This window comes from Bos taurus, chromosome 7 (genome assembly GCF_002263795.3).
Source record: "Bos taurus isolate L1 Dominette 01449 registration number 42190680 breed Hereford chromosome 7, ARS-UCD2.0, whole genome shotgun sequence".
Lineage (NCBI taxonomy): Eukaryota > Metazoa > Chordata > Mammalia > Artiodactyla > Bovidae > Bos > Bos taurus.
The window spans coordinates 54,255,445-54,275,301 of NC_037334.1; the positions used below are offsets into that span (position 1 = coordinate 54,255,445).

The window sequence follows — 19,857 nt, forward strand, 5'->3', positions numbered from 1 at the left end:
CTGCTCAACACATTCTCATACATGTCTTTTGGTATATACATACGCACTGTGCTCTAGGGTACACATCTGGGAATGGATTGCTGAGTCACAGAGCGTGATAAATTATTCATTTTTGCTAAGTAATACCAACCTGTTGTCCAAAGTGAGTAGAGCAGTTTACAGCCATCCTCCAACAACGTATAAGATTTCCAGTTATTCCACTTCTTAAAAACACTTGGTATTTTCAGCATTTTGATGTTAGCTGTCTTAGTTGTTCTGGTAGGTGAGCAGGATCATCTCCTGTGGTTTTAATCTATGCTTCCTGCATTACGGAAAGTGTGAGCACCTTTCTTTTGCAATTTCTCTTCTGAAATCCCTGCCCAGATGTCTTGCCCATTTTTGACTTGGTTGTCTGCTTTTTCTTACTGATCATGATCAGTAGGAGTTCTCTGTATAGTCTGGTATGTGCTCTTTTTTAATGTATTTATATGTTGTAGACCATCTTTTGCTGTCTTTTAACTTTGTCTTTTGATACATAAAAGTTCTTATTTTAATATAGTCACATATATTGATACTTTGCTTTATGGTTAGTGCCTTTTATTCCCTATTAGATAAGTTTCAATCCCAAGTTCCCAGAATTATTCCCTGTTTTATTGTTTGCCTTTGGCATTTAGACCTATAATCCACTAGGAAACCATCTGTTAGGAATGATATGTGGAATTGGTCATGTCATTTTTTTCCGTATAGATATTTGATTATCCTAGCGCCTAGTGAAAGAGTGCTTTCCATTAGTATTATAAAGTAATATAGGCTCATGATTTAAAAGCTCAAAACAGTATAAACAAATGTAAAATTTTAAAAAGTGAATGTCCAGTCCATGCCTGTGGACTCAGTCCCCATTCTTAATCCCCTGAGGCAGTTACAGTTTCTTGCCTGTAAACTTTAAGACTAGTTTAAAGAACCCTAGCATTAGAATGGTGGCTTTAAAGCAAACTTAAGTTGTGCCTCAGGACAGGAGAAGATTGAATCTAGTGTCACTGTCACTTTTCTGTTACAGTGAATGCGTTTGTCTTTGCAGTATCTTCATTATATAGAGAATGACGGTTGTATTGCACTCAGTTTAAGACAGTAAGGAGATACTTGGATTTCTCTGCAACCACTTCAGTCTTATGAAATAGCAAATGTTACCTTATAGATCCTTTGAAGTGCTCCCAAAATGTTTCCGACTTTCCTTAAAAATAGTTTCATAAATTGTGAGGTTATTTAGTTGAAAGGAAGTAAATACATTTTAAGAACCAGTTCTGATGTAGCTAAAATGTGATTTTGAAAAAGATTGAGGGGCTTTAACAGGAAAGAATACCCCCCTTGGTAAGTACTGTGCAGCGTAGAGCACACTGTTCCGTTTCCCCTGCTGGTCCTTTTTCTCTTGAGGGTTTTCCCCAGCATGGAGTAATTGAACTGAGATCATTGTCTTTTTACTTATATTTTACCATTGCATCTTTACTTACAATCCAGAGTTTTGCCGTCTACCTCGTATTTCTTTATTATTCTATGTGAGAAGGTTCAAATGATTGGTTTCAGAGAGCCTTAAAGATAACAGATTCCCTATTCTAAGATTTTGGATTTTATTTAATCGCAGAATTGTATGTCTTTCCCAAAATACTCCTTCTGAATTTGACACTTGTTTGGAACTTTAGAAAAATAATTTTTTAAGCTAGAAAACAGAGCTGCTGCCCTGTAGACTAGTCAAGCTATCTTAAAAGCAAATTATTTAAAAACCATTTTAAAAGCAATTGCATATAATTGCTAAGGCCGTAAGGGGATTTCACCAGCCAGTCTCATTAAAATAAGAATCAGGACTCTGTTATTGTCTGAATAAAAATATGTATTAAATTATATTAGATGAAGGGAAAAAAATCTGTAAATACTGTGCATACTTGTAAGAGTCAGAAAAGAATACAGAACAATGCATCTTGGGGGCTTGTGGTTTTCCTCTTGTAAAGTCATTTAACAGATACTGAACATTCAGGACATAGACAAGATACATGTAAAGAATATGTTCAAATTTCCAGCAAATAGAAATTGGTTTTTGTGTCTTCTGGGGCTTCCCAGGTGGTGGCTCAGTGGTAGAGAATCCACCTACGGGAGGAGGTGATGCAGTGCAGGAGACACAGGAAACATGGGTCTGATCTCTGGGGTGGAAACACCCTCTGGAGGAGAAATGGCAACCCACTCCAGTATTCTTGCCTGGAGAATCCCATGGACATGGGAGCCTGGCGGTCTACAGTCCATGGGGTTGCAAAGAGTCGGGCCCGACTGAGCATCTGAGCACTTTGTATCATTTACTCTGATTCACCACTATCCAGTTTGCTGGTATTGCTTTTGACCTTGTTTTCCAACTGAAGTTTGACTTTCCTTCTGTTTTTATGGCACTTTAACTGAGGACATAAAGAGAGATTTCCCAAGGAAGAAATATTCCCTAATTTGGGATTAGATTAGATGGGACTTTACAAGTTTTCATGGGATTTTCCCTTGTTTCTCATTATAGGAGGAAAGAGAAAGAAATGTAGGCCTCCTGCCTTGAGTCTAATAGCACCATCTGCTCCAAGCCTAACGGGGAAGGCGGACTGCGGGAGTAGCAGTCCAGGCCTGAGATCCATTCTGCTCCAAGCCTAACGGGGAAGGGGGACTGCGGGAGCAGTCAGTCCAGGCCTGAGACCCATGACCCAGAGCTTGGCCTGTAGGTCACAAACCACTGCCTGGCAGAGAGATGTCAGTGTCGGTTTTGTGACCTCTCCCCAGTACGCTGCCAACAAGACACTCTTTGGCTCCCCTGTGTACCTCATCCCTCCAAGTCAGTCTTGTCTTTGAGGATCCTACACTAAACCAACCACCCCCCACTCCCTATCTCTCTTGGGTGAGCCACACCACATGGCCAGGGGTCCAGCACCCCCCAGGCTGCGGTAGTCTGGCTCTGTCCATCTGCCTGTCTCCTTTCCCACTTGTCCTTCTTGGCAGAATGCCCTTTAGAAAAGTAAACTTTGCTTCCAGATAGAAACAACACAGGAGAGGAATTATATTCATTTTTCTGGAAATGCTAGGAAAGAGAAGAGGCCAAGGTAACTTTGTGGACTGGGTGGGGGTGGTGGGGAAATCCACCTGATTCTTCAGATTGGTAATTCTCCGTGCTGGTGGGGCCATGGTGAGAGGGAAGGGGCAACCCCCATACACTATTTGGGGGAATGCAATTCAGTGTAAACTTTCTGCAAAGTTGTTTCCTAGGATGTATCAGGACCCTTAGAAAAGGCTCCTAGCCTCTGACCCATTAATTTAACTTCCAGGAATTTATACTAAAGAAACAACTGGAGACAAGCAGTGGTCTGCTACAAGAATGTGAATTGCAGCACTATTTCTTATGGCTGAGGGGGGATAATAGTTCGAATGTACACAATAAGAAAAGAGTTACATAAATCAGGCCATACCATACAGTAGACTCCCCTGTAGGTCTGAGAATACTCTGGGGGGTTGCAGAAAGGCCTTCAGGGGGTCGTCTGCTAAGATTGTGGTTTTGAAATTGTTTTTCTATCCTAACATCAGTTGCTTTTTAGCCTCATTAATGAGGAAAGAGTTTTATGATTTGGGGAATATATCAAAGGTTACTTAATGACAACAGAAAATGCTTACATGAAAAAAAGCATGCTGCTATATATGTATTATTATCCACAACCCTCCCCCGCCCCAAGAAAAGTGAAGAAATTTGCCAAGTGATTATCAGTGGAATAAATTATGAATGATTTTACTGCTTTTCTTTTGATATTTTTTCATTTCTTCATCATCTATAATTTTGCATATCAGAATTAAAGAAGATCAGCTTTCTTATTAATGGTCAGCTAGCTGCTTATCTTGTACCAGCTCAGGATTTTCCACTCCTGTGCTTTGGAGCCACGAGAGGGTCTGCCACATCTGTGATCAAACTGGGAGCCTGCTGGGGCAGCCCTGTCCACAGCCCAGTAGGCATGCCCTGGCTGGTGCATCAGATGCCCCATCAGTCAAGTGAGTCACCACAGAAGGGTGTCAAGCTGATGATATTGCCACACAACTGTACTTGAACTCTCAGCCACATCCCAGCATGATGCCAGGCCTTTGAGCCTTATCTTCCTAAACCATTATTTCTTCCCTGTCCAGTGAATGTCACAGGGACTGGCTGGGCTGTGTGACTCCTTTTGAGGACACCATGGATCAGCAAACTAAAGCTGATGCAAGTCTCCAGTTGAATCAAAACCAGACCAGCAAATGTTCCTTAAAGTTTAAGCTGTTGTTGGCTGTACTTGGGCCTTGATGTGGGGGCCTGGCAGGACCCCAAGAATATTTAGGGTGAAAAATGTGCTAGGGCATTCAGCTGGACTCTGAGGTTGTGAAGAGGCCTTCATGGATCAAGTGCTAAGAGTGTAATTATAAAATTATTTTCTTCTAACCTAACATCAATTATTTGTTATCTTTGGCCTCATTAATGGGAATAGAGTTTGAGAAGTCAATATTGGCGATTTCAGAGCCAGTAATACCAAAGCTGGCCAGTTTTAGTTTGTTTTGTCTTAGGTTTTTTACCATTGCTGTTGTCACTTTAAGTAACCTATAGCCAGACACTTCTGTGGTCAGAGGTTAAGATTATACAAATAGTCTTTGGCCATTATCGTCATCCCTGTGCATCTTATTTTCCACCTATATGTTCTCTGGGTTGCATCAAAACTGATATATAATATGCTCTATATTTCTTGGAGGAACGTTCATATGTTTACGTCATTCTGTTGCTACAAGCATCAACCATTGTGGTATTTAAGAGTGTTCAGTAGTATTGTTGACATTTGGTTTTGTTAATGTGACTCTGGAGCACAAGCAAAGTATAATTTCAATCAGTTTAGAAATCACAGAAGTACTGTGGAATGTACATTTTATTGTTGTGCTAAAATGTAGTGGTAATAAGTTCTAAATTGGAGTTATTTTATAGCAAATAAATGTTATTGCTATAACTAAAATGCAAGCCGACAAATGAAAATCTGCTAGTTGTTAAAAAGCACAGTTAATAATACTACAGCAGTAGACATGGAGACTGAAGAGTAACTTCTTAGGATCATTGTGAATGTCCTGCATCGCAACCATTGTTGTTGTTCAGTCACCCAGTCGTGTCCGACTCACTCCAAGCCTCCCTGTCCGTCACCATGTCCTAGAGTTTGCCCAAGTTCATGTCCATTGCATCGGTGATGCCATCCAGCAATCTCATTCTCTGATGCCATCTTCTCCTTCTGCCCTCAATCTTTCCCAGTTTCAGGGACTTTTCCAGTGAGTCATCTGTTCGCATCAGATGACCAAAATACTAGAGCTTCACCATCAGTCCTTCCAGTGAATATTCAAGGTTGATCTTGCTTAAGATCAACCATAACCCCAGATAATTTCAGCCATGTACTAGGTCACCAAGCACCACTTAGATATCCAGGGTTGTGTTCATAGACTATGTTCCCAGCTATGCCTTTAGCCAAAGGAGTGATTCTTGGTACAGTTGAGGTAGGAAGCTGGAGGGATTTCCTGCTTATTGTTGTTTAGTTGCTGAATCATGTCCGGCTCTTTTGTGACCCCATGGACTGTAGCCTGCCAGGCTCCTCTATCCATGGGATTTCCCAGGCAAGCATACAGGAGTGTGTTGCCATTTCCTTCTCCAGGGGATCTTCCTGACTCAAGGATTGAACCTGCATCTCCTGCATTGGCAAGTGGATTCTTTACCACTGAGCCACCAGGGAAGCCCTTCCTATTTATAGAAGCCACTGAAATAAATAAATAAATAAAGTCTTAAGAACTTTTAAATTATCCTCTGCTGCCTACTAACCAAAGGAACAGATTAGTTCAAGCTTCTGGGCCTGGGTTGCTCTCATAAACCTCCAGACTGTCCCTGGTTGGAACCTGATTCCCAGGCTAGGCTGCAGTTGGAATAGCCAGGCCTTGCTCACTGGGTCATTACCTTGTGGGGGGGTGGGTGGTTGTGGGAGGAGGACGAGGGAATGCAGGGCCTCTCTTAGCAGCTGCTCTGTGGATTAACTAAGGACTGACTACCCAGTGGAAATAAGGCAGCACTTCCTCCCAGGACCCAAGACAGAATCAAGTGTGGGAACAGGTATTAAACTATTCATAGAGTAACTGATCCCTTAACTAATGAAGTTACTTACTATCTTATATTATAGTTGTTTTTAAATTTGTCTCATCTCGTGAAATACACTGTATGCTTTGCAAGTTAGAGACCTTGGTAAATGCTGAATTGTATTCCATTTATTGTCTTGATCACGCTGCGTGTCCAATAAGTTAGTCATTGCTGGAATAATTGAGAAGAGAAGAGCCATACTCTTCAAATGTAATCTCTTCTACTATATGAATTCCATCTGCTGTATGAATCTACCAGATGGAAGACTGGAGGCAGGATTGAGTATTTTGTTGGGATTTACAATGTGTTGTGTCTCTTTGGGTCTGTCTGTTGCTGCATTCGCATTTTCCCTTGCAAATGTGGTAGGCATCTGAGGGAAACTCATAAATCAGTGGTTCAGAAGGTTTCTAGTGGATCTGTAAAGAAGCTTGGCATAGCCTAGAGGACCAAAGCAAGTCCTGCCACCCAGAAGCAACGCACTGTGGCAGCAAGAGCCCTGTGCTCGGAGCCAGCAGATTGGGGTCGGAACCTCGGCCCTGACACTTAGAGCCTGAGTATCTTCAGGGAAGCCTCAAATTGGCCCAAGTTCCCACATCTGTGAAATGGGAATTATAATAACGCCTCGTGGCTAGATAGTTGGGTTAAAGGAGATTCATTAATTTAGTGAATAATTATGTATTGAAAACCTCTTAGGCACTATTTTAGAAGTTAGAGGTAGAACAGTAAACAAAACAAACAAAAATCCCTGCTCATAGAATTTATATTCTAGAAATACAGTACCCATAATGGCATTTACTAAATGTTTCATTCAGTTAGTCTGAGGATATTCAATGAACTCACGCAATGGGATTTTACTGTACACTTCTGTAGGAATTTATGTTACAACTGTAGATAATTAAGGCCATTATTGAGTCTCTTATCTGAGTTGAAGATATCTCATTAAGTAGGACGTTTATGTGTTCTTGCTAAATTCTGGAATGTTTAGACAGTGTGTTCCCTGGAATTGGATTCGTGCAGTGCTTGGGTCAGAAAGGCCAGCTGCCGTCCAGGGCTGCAGGTGGCGTGGCTGGTGATTTCTGCGTTGTTTTGGTGTTTGTGCTATCTGTGACTTAATGCAGTTTTACAGAGTTGCTAGATGTTTGTTTGTATAATTTGTGAAATAAGTCAAAAGGCTAGCATGACTACTTAAAAGCCACCAATCATGTTTTAGTGAGTGATTTCAACCTTTTCTGTCCAGTTTTTTGATCAGCCACCCATCAAAGAACAGATTGACAGATTTAAGCTTTCAGTTCATTTTTACATTGCCTTCCATCTGGGACTTTTGCTTTGAGCATCAAAATGCCCAAAATCCTTGAAAAGAGAAAGAATAAGCCTGGAAAGCAAACCTCCGAGGGACAGCTGGGTGCTGCACGCAGTTGTGTGCCCTCCCCCGGGAGGTGTGTGTGCAGACCCATCCTCCACCCGCCATCACTTTCCACAGTCCTTCTCTGGGTCTCCAATGGCACACAGCCCGTTTAGTTAAAAATGTAAACAGGAAATCATTTTCTGGTGGACTGGACTGTGTGGCCCAAAAAAAAAAAAGGTCATTTTTGCTGAGACACAACTTTCGAAACACACAGTGGTAGAAGCTGGAGGCTGGTTATAAGCTAGCCCTGCCCCAGATGGAGGTCAGTGATAGGATGTGGGTGTGGGAACCCATGGATGTGGGTTCAGGGCATTTTTCACTGATGGCCAGAGGCACAACGGACACGACTGCGGAAGCTCCTATCACCTAGAAAGCAGTTGTTCTGCAGGCAAAGAGACATGTTGATACTCCGAGGAATTCCAGAGCGGGCATTACTTGGAAGACACGGGGGTCTGGTCTGGAGAAATGTGCCTTGGTGCTGAAGACGCGGTCTGGGTTCAGTGCCCCTCCAGTCTCTCCAGCTCCCTGTCGCTCGGCCTCCCCTGACCCTCCTGTGCTCCCGCTGTGGTTTCCCTGTGTGCTGACGAGTTTTTTGGTGGTTATGTCTTGCAGCCCCCCGAATCCAAGCCCAACTTCACCCCTCTCGCCATCTTGGCCCATGTTCTCGGCGCCATCCAGCCCTATGCCCACTTCATCCACGTCCAGCGACTCATCCCCCATCAGGTCTGTTGCAGGGTTTGTTTGCTTTTTTGTTGCTGCCGTTGTTCTCTCATCGGCTTGGTCCTCTCTTCATGCAGTGTTCAGCCTCCTCGTCAACTTTGTTCCCTGCCATCCAAACCTGCACTTGCTTTTTGACAGGCCAGAAGAAGCAGTTCGTGAAGACTCCAGGTAAAATTACGGATGATGATCACTCTGCTCCTGCTTATCCAAAGCTGGTCAGGGGTTCCAGCCTCAGAGACCAAAGCCGGGAGGGACCATTTGCATGAACCAGCATGGAATTTTTCATGCCCCTCTGAACCCTTCCTCCAGTTCCTGAATTTATCTGTGGTGCCTAGAGTTTGAGGAGAGAGTGCTTCTTGAAAGGGCTCCTGTTTACATTGCTCTCTGAATCAGGAGGCTCTCTGTGCTTTAGCATAACATAATTTCAAGGGGAACAGTGCTGAGACACGTGCCGGCCTTTTCTTCCCTCATTTTTATCAGGTAGCATCAAGCAACATTTATTTGTGGAGTTGGGTTTTTGGCCATGAATATTGATACCTAGATGATGAGACCCAGACCAGTTAGGAGAGAGACAAATATAATACAGAATAAATTGTTCCTTACCTTCCATGCAGTCCCAGGAACCCTTATGCTCCCAGCCTGTGTCTGTCTCCAGGTGTCATGAACCCTTAGCTCTTATGGGAACAGGTAACACCTCTTTATGAGGGTTGACCTAATTGCTCCCTCCAAGGCCCAGGCTGTAGTTTTTCCCTGCTTTGATGACACACAGACTTAATTATTTGCATTTGAGTTCTTTGGAAAAAAGAAGCTGTTTAAATGCTACAAAACAATTCATGAGGATGCTGCAGCCCCAGCATGTGTGTGTCCTGCACTGATAGTCTCTGCTTTCAAACAGGCAAAACACAGAGCCCAGTTACAAGCTTCATCAGTACCTCAGCCCATGGCAGTGTTTTCTCATCCATCTTTTACTCATAGCTGGTTTTCTCCAAGGGGTAGGCCCAGCAGACAGGCTTAAATAATCAATAAAGCTGTGTCTCATTTAAAAAAAAAAAAAAGAAACACCATGCTATTTATACATGTGTACATACATACATGGGTGCTCCCCAGCTGGCACAGTGGTAAAAGTCTGCCTGCCAGTGTGAGAGATGCGGGTTCAATCCCTGGGTCAGGAAGATCCCCTGCAGAAGGAAATGGCAACCCACTCCAGCATTCTTGCCTGGAAAATTCCATGGACAGAGGAGTCTGGCGGTCTACAGTCCATGGGGTGGCAAAGAGTTGGCCACAACTGAGTGCATGCACGCATACACCCACACACCCACACATATTACTTTATTCTCCTCCAGGCACTTCCATACCTATCATTTCATTGTATCTTCATGTGAGACTGAGAGAAGAAATGGCCTGAACCCTATTACAGAGAAAGAAAACTAAGGCACAGAGAAGTGGCTTATACATAGTCACATGACTCCTGAGGTCCAATCCAGAGCTCAGGGCTTCTTGCCCTCAACCAGCACTCTTTCTTCCAAATACATGGGTAGCCCCAAACTTGAGTTTTCATGCTTCCCAGCCCGATAGCCTGGCCTGCTTTTCTAGGTTTTATGTCTAGCTTTTTCCTTGAAAATGGGAAAAAGAGAGCTTTTCCCTATATCCTTTTATCCTCACCCTGGGAATAAGGTAAAAATTCAGATTATACTTTTCTTGACACTCAGATTATCTCCTAATTATTTCTTAGGTACATTCTGGGAGATGTTAACTGTCTAGGACACCAGATATATGGCTTGAATTGTTCTGGTTAGATCATTGATTGCCCCATGAAGACCTGAACCAGAGCCAAAATGTGGCTCCTTCATTCTGATCAAAAGAAAGTAAAATCTTCAGAACACTGGCCCTTGAATAGAATGGGTTCGGGGGCCTCAGGACAGTAGAATCATTCAGCTAAAAAAAACGAAATGTGCTCTGCTTTGACGGTTTTCATTTTTCTATATCTCTAAGCTTTGGGGCCCTACTGCCTGTCCAGTATCTCCACCTCTCCACTCCTGTCACCCAGAAATTTCCAGGCTTTACTCTTTTAGCTATTCCTTTTCCAAATACTTCCAGATTGGCAGAGGACAGTGGCGGCAGAATCTGCACATCCCACATGTCTGGGTTCATGGTTACTCAGGACCGTTCACTCTGGCCATTGTTGTAATGGCGCCATTTGGATGATGCTGTTGCACAACCCTGCAGGACGCTGCCGTTTTGAAATAGGCGAGACAGAGTAGGACTTACAATTGGCTATCACTGAGCTGACCATGTGTGCCAAAGTGAGCATGGATGGGGATAGCTGGGGAGCCAGCGAACAGAGGGCAAAAATCCCGTAATTGCTGTTGCAATATGCAGCCAAGAGGTGGGGGCATATACCCATTATTCAGGTCCAATGAACCATTCCCCCAAATCCACTTCCAGAACATGAAGTTTCAGATTTCCTTCCCTAGACAGAGCTTTTAAAAATAAAAACTTAATTAGACCTAATTAATGGGCCCATGAACTTCTATATAAACATCTTCTCTGGAAGAGGTTTGGTCCCCGCTCTTCAAAGCATTGCTTTGCTTGTTAGTTCAAGCTCAGGAATGGAGATGCCTTTCACAGCACAGCAGAGAAAGGGGACTGGAGGAGTGTTCCCTTTTCTTTCACTTGTACCCCTAGAAAAGCTCCCCACCCCAAATTCCTAACTTGGAATTACACAAGGGCTCCTGGAATTTAGGCCAAAATGATCAGACTGTTGCATCTCGCCAGTCTAGCTGAGCCCGCCTCCCTGGACAGTGCAGATAGTGGGTTGTCATTTTGCAGAGCTTGCAAGGGCAGTTGAGGGAAACTCCTCTGAGTGCTTTCCTGGCCCTGTGCCATGCTCAGAGGCGAAAATTAAAAATGAACTAGCAGAAGGTTCCAAGCTTGTTTGTGCCCTTGAAGGCCCCACTGAGGTCTGAAGGGCACCATCACAGAAGAGTCACAGGCACCCCAGGCTCTCTGTGTCCAGGGTAGAGGTGCTCTGCGGAGAACAGGGAGCAGAAGAACCAAAGTGGAGATCTTTTATTTCTTTAATCAGAGCCAAAGCCTACAAATAAAACCTGTGTGCCAACAGGATCTGTTTTGGTAGAAACCCTACCTAATGCAAACCGCTCAGGGCTTTTGATAAGGAGAGAGTGTGACATGGGACTCTTTGGGACCCAGGCTAGCAAATTCTTACAAAGAGAAAACTTTCCCCTGCGTAGGGCTGCCAGATTTAGCAAATAAAATGAAGATTCCGAATATCCAGTTATATTTGAATTGTAAACCACAAGTTTTTTTTTAAGTATATCCTGTGCAATATTTGGGACATACACTAAAATAGTATTCCTCATTGATCTGAACTTCAGATTTAACTATCTGCCTTGTGACTTATTTGCCAGCCCTCGTCCTGGGGGGCAGGAGTAGTTCCTTTTAGAAGCAGCCCTTGTATCATTTCTCCCATTCTTGGCACATGTGCCGTGGAGGTAGGAGGAAGCCCTCTTGTAGACTGTCAGTCACCTCTTAATTTCAAACAAAAGCAAGATTCTCTCCTGACCTTTGTTCTTATATTTAATATGCTGCTTTATTGAATGTTATCGTTATTAAATCCCCCAAACCAGATATTAGTGGAAAATTTACTCCTCTTGAAAGACAGTCTTGGGCATCTGAGGTGTTCCCCCTGTTTCCTTCCTGCCAGACACCCTAGTTGATTTCCGTGGCTTGTCCCTGTTTTGTCCCATTCCTTGTATTTGAGGAGGTTAATGAGTAACCTCTATGAAAACCCAGCCAGAGAAGCCTTGCCTCAGATGATTTGTGCCTCACCTTTTATCTCCCCGTCCCTGGTCCCCATCTTCTCCCCCCACCTGCTCTGCCCCGTCCTCCAGGGACAACGAACCTGGTTCGTGGCCACTGCATTCTCCTTCCACGTTCATGTCATTGCAGGCTTCACTTGCCTGTCCGTACAGAATTTTGGTTAACACTTTTCACAAGCAGATGCTCTCTGTTCCCCATTCCATCAAAAGCAAACAACAACAAAATAAAACAATAAAACTTCAATCCCACATTGGCTGTTTGGCCCTTGGTGGTCAACACGTAGACTTGGTTTCGTTAGATTCACAGACTCTGCACCTTGTCCTGAACTTAATCCTAACACTAATGATAATTATGTAGGAGGAGCTGGTTTCCAGCTGGAGCTGATACATTCTAAAGGCTCTTCCTCCTTTCACTCCCAGCAAACCCACTTCATGTTCTCCCACTTGCCCAGTTTTCTCCCACCCAGTTATTATTTCCTGGTTACTAGAAGACCAGAGAAAACACCAGTAAACTGCACCTCAGCAACAAATTCTGAATAGCCATTTATCCGCACAACAGACCCATTACGTCACCTTTCCTTCAATTTTCATGGAACCAAGACTAAAAGTTTTAAATGCCTGTCCATGGTATAGGTTTCCAAACATCCATGATGCCTCTTTCCCAGAGGGAAGTTGGACTTGGTGACCCAAGAGTAACAGTTCTGTAGTGATTGAAAGCGCCCTGCTCCTTCCGATCATGTCCAATTTACCTGAGACCATTCCTCTGTTAAGGAATGGAGGTTTAGCCTCCATGGGTCCTTGAAATGGAGGTTTAGCTTCCGTGGGTCCTTGAGGCCACTTGAAATGGAGGTTTAGCCTCCATGGGTCCTTGAGGCCCTCCATTAGCCAAATAAAGGTAAAGTAAATAATGTATATCTCTTGAATAATCGTTTAACCCAGAGGACTACTTGCTCTTTGACTACTCTACCCTGGAGCCCCTAAATATGCTTCCTCAGATAGCTTAGAAGAAGAGAGAGGTTGCTTTCAGCAAATGAAGAGCCAGCCTTTGACTGCTAAACATCCATTTTCTTATGACCTTTGAGAAGTCATAGATCCGTTGGAACTGGTTGGATATCAAAACAAAAATTGATTTAGCAGTGCTCGCAACTTGTACTCTAGAACATGGGCTCACAGTCTGTAGCCACTGGGTCAGATCCAGCCTGCCTCCCGTGTCTGATAAGTATAAAGTCTTGCTGGAGCATAGCCACACTCTTCCATGTACATCTTGTCTGTGGCTGCTTTCATGCTACAATGCAGAGCTGAGTAAAAGCAGCAGAGACCATATGGCCCATGAAGCCTAAAATATTTACTGTCTAGCCATTTACAGAAGGAGTTTGCCAACCCCTGCTCTGGAAGAATGGTTCTTAGCCCTCGTTGCTCATGAGAGTCACTTGGTGAGCTTTATAAAAATACTGATGCTGATATCTGCACGTCAGGGTGGAACCCAGACATCTGCATTTTTTGAACTGATTCTGATTCACGAGTGTCGGCACTCCTTGAATAAGAAAGGCACAAAAAACTGCCACAGTGTCCCTTCTCTCTTCTTCATCCCCACACACGTGTACACACGTATGCTGGTACACACACATACACACACACTCATACTTATGCCCACACCTTGTCTGCTCCCCGCCCTGCCCTGCCCTGGGGGTCCGGGAGTTCCAACTCTGGAATCCTGCTCCACCAGCCCCATGAGAAAGAAGTAACATCTGCAAGAGCTAACGTCAGCCCTGGGCCTGGAGCCCAGACCCATCCTTGCTTGAATTTCTCCTTTTCAACTCCTTGAGCATTGCGGCTTTTAGCAGGGTCTGCTGGGAGTGTCCTCAAGAGCAACTTGGAAGCTCTTTCCTGCCTTCACTTCCCTACTCCCCAGCTAGTCCTGCTCCCCATACGGGGCCCAGCCTGCCCTCCCAACTGTTCAGCTCTTGTGACTCCTGGGTCAAGTTTTGACTTGGCACAAGATGACCCGACAAGAAGAGTGGTTTTCCTGGGTCACGGCTATTCTCTGCCTATTTCTCGTTTTTACTCTGGTGACCTTTGTGACTTTCCTACCTCCTGTTTTGCCATCTGGCTGCCTTGTCAGGCTCTTCCCACAGGAGAGGGCTAGGCCGCTTGCAGGGAAGGGGAGGAAGAGAGATGAAATATCTTGCAGAAGGTTTTTTAAAAATGCTCATTAAACTGTTTTCCCCCAGCACACCATTCCGGAAGGCAAAAGCCTTGTATGCCTGCAAAGCAGAACATGACTCCGAGCTCTCATTCACAGCAGGGACGGTCTTCGATAATGGTGAGTTTTTCAAATAAATAACTGGAGTTGTCAAAGTTGCTTTCTACCTAAGGAAAATTTCCATAGAACAGGTAAGACTGAAAAGGACTGTGGTGGGAGGGGGTGGGGGGGTGTCTTTTCCCACAGTGGGAGAGCAGTGGCAGAACTCAAGGAGTCACTGTCAAGAGAGGATGAGTGGAGTCACCTCACGGTGACAGGGCAGTGTCATGGAGATGTCATGGGCATTGAATGCGATGGTCCATGCACAGGCTTTGAGCATCAGGGGGCTTGACAGAGCAGGGAGACAAAGCAGTGGAGAACAGGAATCCTGCAAGGGGGCAGAAGCTCTGGGTGGGGGGCTACGGCCGCAGGGTCTATGCCTGTCTTCTGGGGTTCCAGGGGATTCACTGTCCATGGCAGGTGAGGCCGGTTTCTGAGATGGTCTGGTAGGCTTGGGGCGTTGGGTGAGCTCAGGGCAAAAAAGCTGTGCTGCATCCCTTCTCGTCCTTCCCCTGTTGCCAGGAGCAGGAAGTTGACCCCAGAGTCAAACCACCCTGCCAAGCGCCAGCTGTCCTGCACGGGCATTCCTGCAGGAAAATGGATTCAGGCCCCTGCCCCAAGGGCCTCCGGCTTACTTGATGCAACATTTCCTGGTTCCATTTGTTTGTATTCCTCCCTCAAAAAAGAAAGGGAATATTTTTAAAAATGAAAATTGATGGAGTTGATGTCCCAATGTGTCATAACTTATTATTGGCCTTGAGAGAAAAATCAGGATTCTGGGGAAAGGCCCAAGTTTCTGTTGTGGATGAGGTGTCCCCAGATGTAGTTCTCCTTGGGGGTTAATCCCTCTAGATGCCTGGGTGAAAGGGTCTGTTTGTTTTGCTCAAAGGAGGAAGCAAAAACCAGCTGCCTGGTTTCAGGAACTGGACATGCTCTGGGCCTCCCTCCTTGACCTCAGGTGGGGCAGGGGCAGAGTTCCCTGACAGGGGTGAGTGAACACTGCCCCGTGGTCCTTCCCCATCCTGGCCGCACAGTCCTGCCTAGAGCTGGACCACACCTCCTACCACCTGCCAGAGTCCTGGAAACGTGGGACTGCCAGGGCTCCTGTGCAGCACTGGACAGCCTGAACCACTGTAGCACAATCCCTGGCTTGACCACTTGATTCTGTGTGGCCTCAAGCAGTGACTTAACCTCTCTGTGCCTCAGTCCTCTCTGTCATAGAAAGAGAACAGATGGACGTGAGAGAAGATTGAGATAGTGTGCATGACATGTTTAAAGTAGTACTCAACACACACTAAGCTCTCAGCGTCTTGCTGTTGTTATGATCATCATCATTTCACTACGTCTGTTTTAGAAAAAGACCCTGATGCTCTTATCATTCACAATGACAGTTTTCCTTCTTAGCTGCTAATACAACCCAGCTCTGGCTTGCTCAGCTGGGCAGTAGGCATTGCACCTCAACACCCCAGATCCTGGCTCTCTGTAAGGGCCTTGAGGTCCCAGCCAGAGCAGAGATGGGCTCCTGGGGACCAGCCTTGAGTGCATCCATATGCAAGGGGGCTTCGCCACTGTGTGGCCAGCCCCTGCCTTCAGCACGGCAGAGATAATAATCAGGCTTGTGTAGATAAAATGGGAAACAGATCACAGAGCACCTGGGGAATTCCCAGGTCACACTTGGTGGCCCTTGATCTGAGCCTGCAGGGCGGTGGGTGAGCCCACAGCACCTCATGTATGGTTCTCAAAGTCTTCAGGGCACTGTCCTTAAACCTTTGCTCTATTAACTTTCATTTGGGTTCTTTAAAAATCAAGGTGTATGTACAGCAAGCCAAGCCACCTCTCCTGTCAGCAGCTGGAGCTTTTAGATCCTGGCACACCTGAAGATGAAGTGAGTCCACTGAAGGTTGTCTAACACCATGTCCTTGGCGAGTATCCCTTGTGAATAGGCCCATGTGCAGGGGCATCACAGCCCAGCCAGGACATGACACGGTTTTCATGGCAGACAAATCAGTGGGCTGCATGCACGAGCTCTGGTGCTATGCTGTCTGCAGGGAAGGGGCTTCTGTACATACATGAGCAAGCTTTGAGAGGTCCCCCCATCTGGCAGTAAATCCAGAGCTTAAAGGTCTGTCTTCTAAACCACAGTTCACTACAGCATCACGATGGACAAGGGGCTGCTGTGTTCCTATCAGCTATTCACTCTGACAACACAGAGGACCCCTGATCCCAGGGCAAAGTGGGTTTAAGCTCACAAAAGGTCTATGTAAGTGTGTGTCTTGTTTGGGATGCCTCTTCCTGAGTTCAGCCTTCTTCCATTTTTTTTAGACAACTTTATTGAGGTAGTCTAGTCAAGGCTATGGTTTTTCCACTGGTCATGTATAGACGTGAGAGTTGGACTGTGAAGAAAGCTGAGCGCTGAAGAATTGATGCTTTTGAACTATGGTGTTGCAGAAGGCTCTTGAGAGTTCCTTGGACTGCAAGGAGATCCAACCAGTCCATTCTAAAGGAGATCAGTCCTGGGTGTTCTTTGGAAGGAATGATGCTAAAGCTGAAACTCCAATACTTTGGCCACCTCATGCGAAGAGTTGACTCATTGGAAAAGACCCTGATGCTGGGAGGGATTGGGGGCAGGAGGAGAAGGGGACGACAGAGGATGAGATGGCTGGATGGCATCACTGACTCGATGGATATGAGTTTTGAGTGAACTCTTGGAGTTGGTGATGGACAGGGAGGCCTGGTGTGCTGCAATTCATGGGGTCACAAAGAGTCGGACACGACTGAGCGACTGAACTGAACTGACTGAGGTAGCCATATACCGTGTAATTTACCCATTTAAAATGTACATTTCAGTGGGTTTTAGTATATTTAGAGTTGTGCAACCATCACCATTATCTCATTCCACAATATCTTCATCACCCCCAAAGAAACCCTGCTCCCTTTAGCAGTCATGCCCCATTTATCCCAAGCCTGCTCCATCCCACCTAGATATCTGCTCATCTGCTTTCTGGCACTATAAATTTGCCTGCTCTGGATGTTTCATGTAAATGGAATTATACAATACAGGGTCTTTGTAACTGACTTCTTTCACTTTGCATTATAGTTTCAACATCATCCATGTTGTAGTATGCCTCAGAACTCCATTCCTTTTTATGGATATACTACATTTTGTTTATCCATTTATCCATTGATTGAAATTTTGATTATTTCTACTTTTTGGCTCTTTTTATGAGTATGCTGCTATACCACAGCATGGGCCTGCTGGGTCACATGGTAACTCTACGTTTAACTGTTGAAGGAGCTGCCCAACTGATTTCCAGCAGGGTTATACAATTTGGCATTCCCCCCTTCTTTAGTTTTTAAGTCTCCTTTTTGAAGTAGTTTAACTAGCCAACTGAAAAAAGAAATGATACTTGATTTTTAACTGCCAAGTCCTTCCCTTCCCAGCAGATTCTGTGACTGCTTTTGCCTCTCAACTTCGTAATCGTCTTGACCCCACAAGGGCCAATGATAGCAAGAGAGAGGCAGAGTACTTACTGGGCCTTCCTGGGGTCTCTGGGGATCACAACAGCATTACTGACACTAGTTTCTTTTTAACCAGCAATGCCAGTGACCTTTCCAGTTCCCTGAAAGGCAGAAGACCACATTAAGCCTTAAAGACAACACCTCTCAGTGTTTACTGAGCTGCAGTCAAAGAAGGATCTGACAAAATGTCGATCTAGTTTTTAATCTAGTTGGTTGGTAATGTTTTCTGACTTTAAATTTTTAAAAAATGCTATTTAGACCCTACTTGCTCCATCCCTTCGGCTCTTTAGGAAAAAAGTGGACATTAAAGAAAAGAACTATTCAGAGAGATTTTTTTCCTTGTTCTCTCGCTCAGCAATTTGTTGCTGAAGATCCTAGGTAAGGCCTTAGCAGCGTGAGTTGTATGCTCTGTAGCTGTCAGGTTAAATCATCAGATCAATCAGAAGGAACTTTTCTAATGACAGAGTTAGTGAGTGAGTGAGTGTGTGCGTGTGTGTGTGTGTCTTGTCTTTCTCAGAATCAAGAAGAAGAAAAGAGGAGGAAGAGGGAGGGGCTCCTTGAGGGGAAAGTCGGTTGTTCCTAATGATTAATCTCCAAGCTTCTGGATTCCAGGGGCCCCCTGTGAATCTGGCGAGGATGCTCAGTCAGCTCTTGGACTTTGTGCAGTGGGTAATGGCTGCTCAATACTCGGAAATAACTCCAGTGTCAGCGCTGGCCAATCTTACTAGCAAACTGTGCTTTCACCAAGAGCACCTCAGACAGTAACTGGAAAGAGAAATAACTGATGTTCCCAGGAACATTAGTCATCTAGAAGCAGTGCGATTACTGATACCTGGAAAATTCGTATGGCATTCACTAAAATTGGGTTCTTGGGAAGCTCTTTATCCAAATGTGAGATGGGCCGGATCCTTCCTTCCTGGGGTACAGGGTGCAGTGTTGAGTGCAGGCAGGGCCGCCCCAGATTTCCTCTGCTGATAAAGGGCATCTCAGGCAGCGGGGTTCCCAGCGAATTTCTCAGTGGAGTCTTAGCCTCCGCAGCCTCTCCATGTCTCCCTCGGGCATTTCTACCAGCTGCCTAACTGGTCTTACTGCATCTACTCCTGCCCCACAACCCAGGCGCTACAGAGCAGCCAGATGATCGTTTAAAATTGGAAGTCACATCATGTTGTTCTCCTGCTTCTGGTAGCCTCGTGTTCTTCTTAGAATTATCGATGAGGTCCTTCAGGTCCCGCCCCTGCCCTCTGGCCCCCTCTTCCCCTCCGTTGATACATAGCAGCCTCTGAGTCCTTTATGTTCTTAAATAGGGTCGGCAAACTATGACCTGCCAGTGAAATCCAGCCCACCGACTGTTTTTGTAAACAAGTCTTCCCTGGAACACAGCCACCCACGCCTTGTGTTTATATATTATCTATGGCACAACAGTGACAGATTTGAGTAGTTACACACTGATGATCTGGCTTTTAAGGAAAACTTACACAGCACTGTTCTGAAATCACAAGCTTCTCCCCGTCTTGGGCCCTCTCACTTGGCATTACCCACTGCGTGGCCATCCACTTTGGATTATTTAGGTTTTAACTCTTCAAACTCTTGGCCACCCACCCATATCCCGATCTTAGTCTCGTTCTCCCCTCATCAGTTTACCTAAAATTACATGCTTGCTTACTGTAGATGGCCCCTCCTGTAGAGCAGTCTCTCTTCTTCTTCTGTACTGTGTGCAGAATGTGGCACGTAGTAGGTGCTAAAATAACATTTGTTAAACGAGTCCACTCATTCAACCACACGGGGGTCTGCACTCCTCCAGCCAGTGCTGCTTCCCCTTGGGGCAACCTGCTCTCAGGATCTCAGGCACACAGTTGCTCCTTGTCCATCGCGAGTGAAGGAGCCAAGAGAGCGTGAGTTGCCGGAG

The 19,857-nt window shown here is 45.1% G+C and overlaps 1 protein-coding gene across 6 annotated transcripts in view; it reads left to right on the forward strand.

Moving 5' to 3' along the window:
• Positions 1–19,857, forward strand: part of ARHGAP26 (Rho GTPase activating protein 26) — a 473,317-nt gene that overhangs the window by 443,905 nt on the left and 9,555 nt on the right. For 4 of the 6 annotated variants that reach the window (XM_024994422.2, XM_024994427.2, XM_059888304.1 and 1 more), the window contains exons 21-22: positions 8,184–8,294; positions 14,362–14,453. In XM_024994422.2, the coding sequence (XP_024850190.1) occupies positions 8,184–8,294; positions 14,362–14,453 (203 nt within the window). Of the gene's footprint in view, positions 1–8,183; positions 8,460–14,361; positions 14,454–19,857 lie in introns of all 6 variants that reach the window. The other 2 variants (NM_001205522.1, XM_024994425.2) reach the window with 2 other exon arrangements.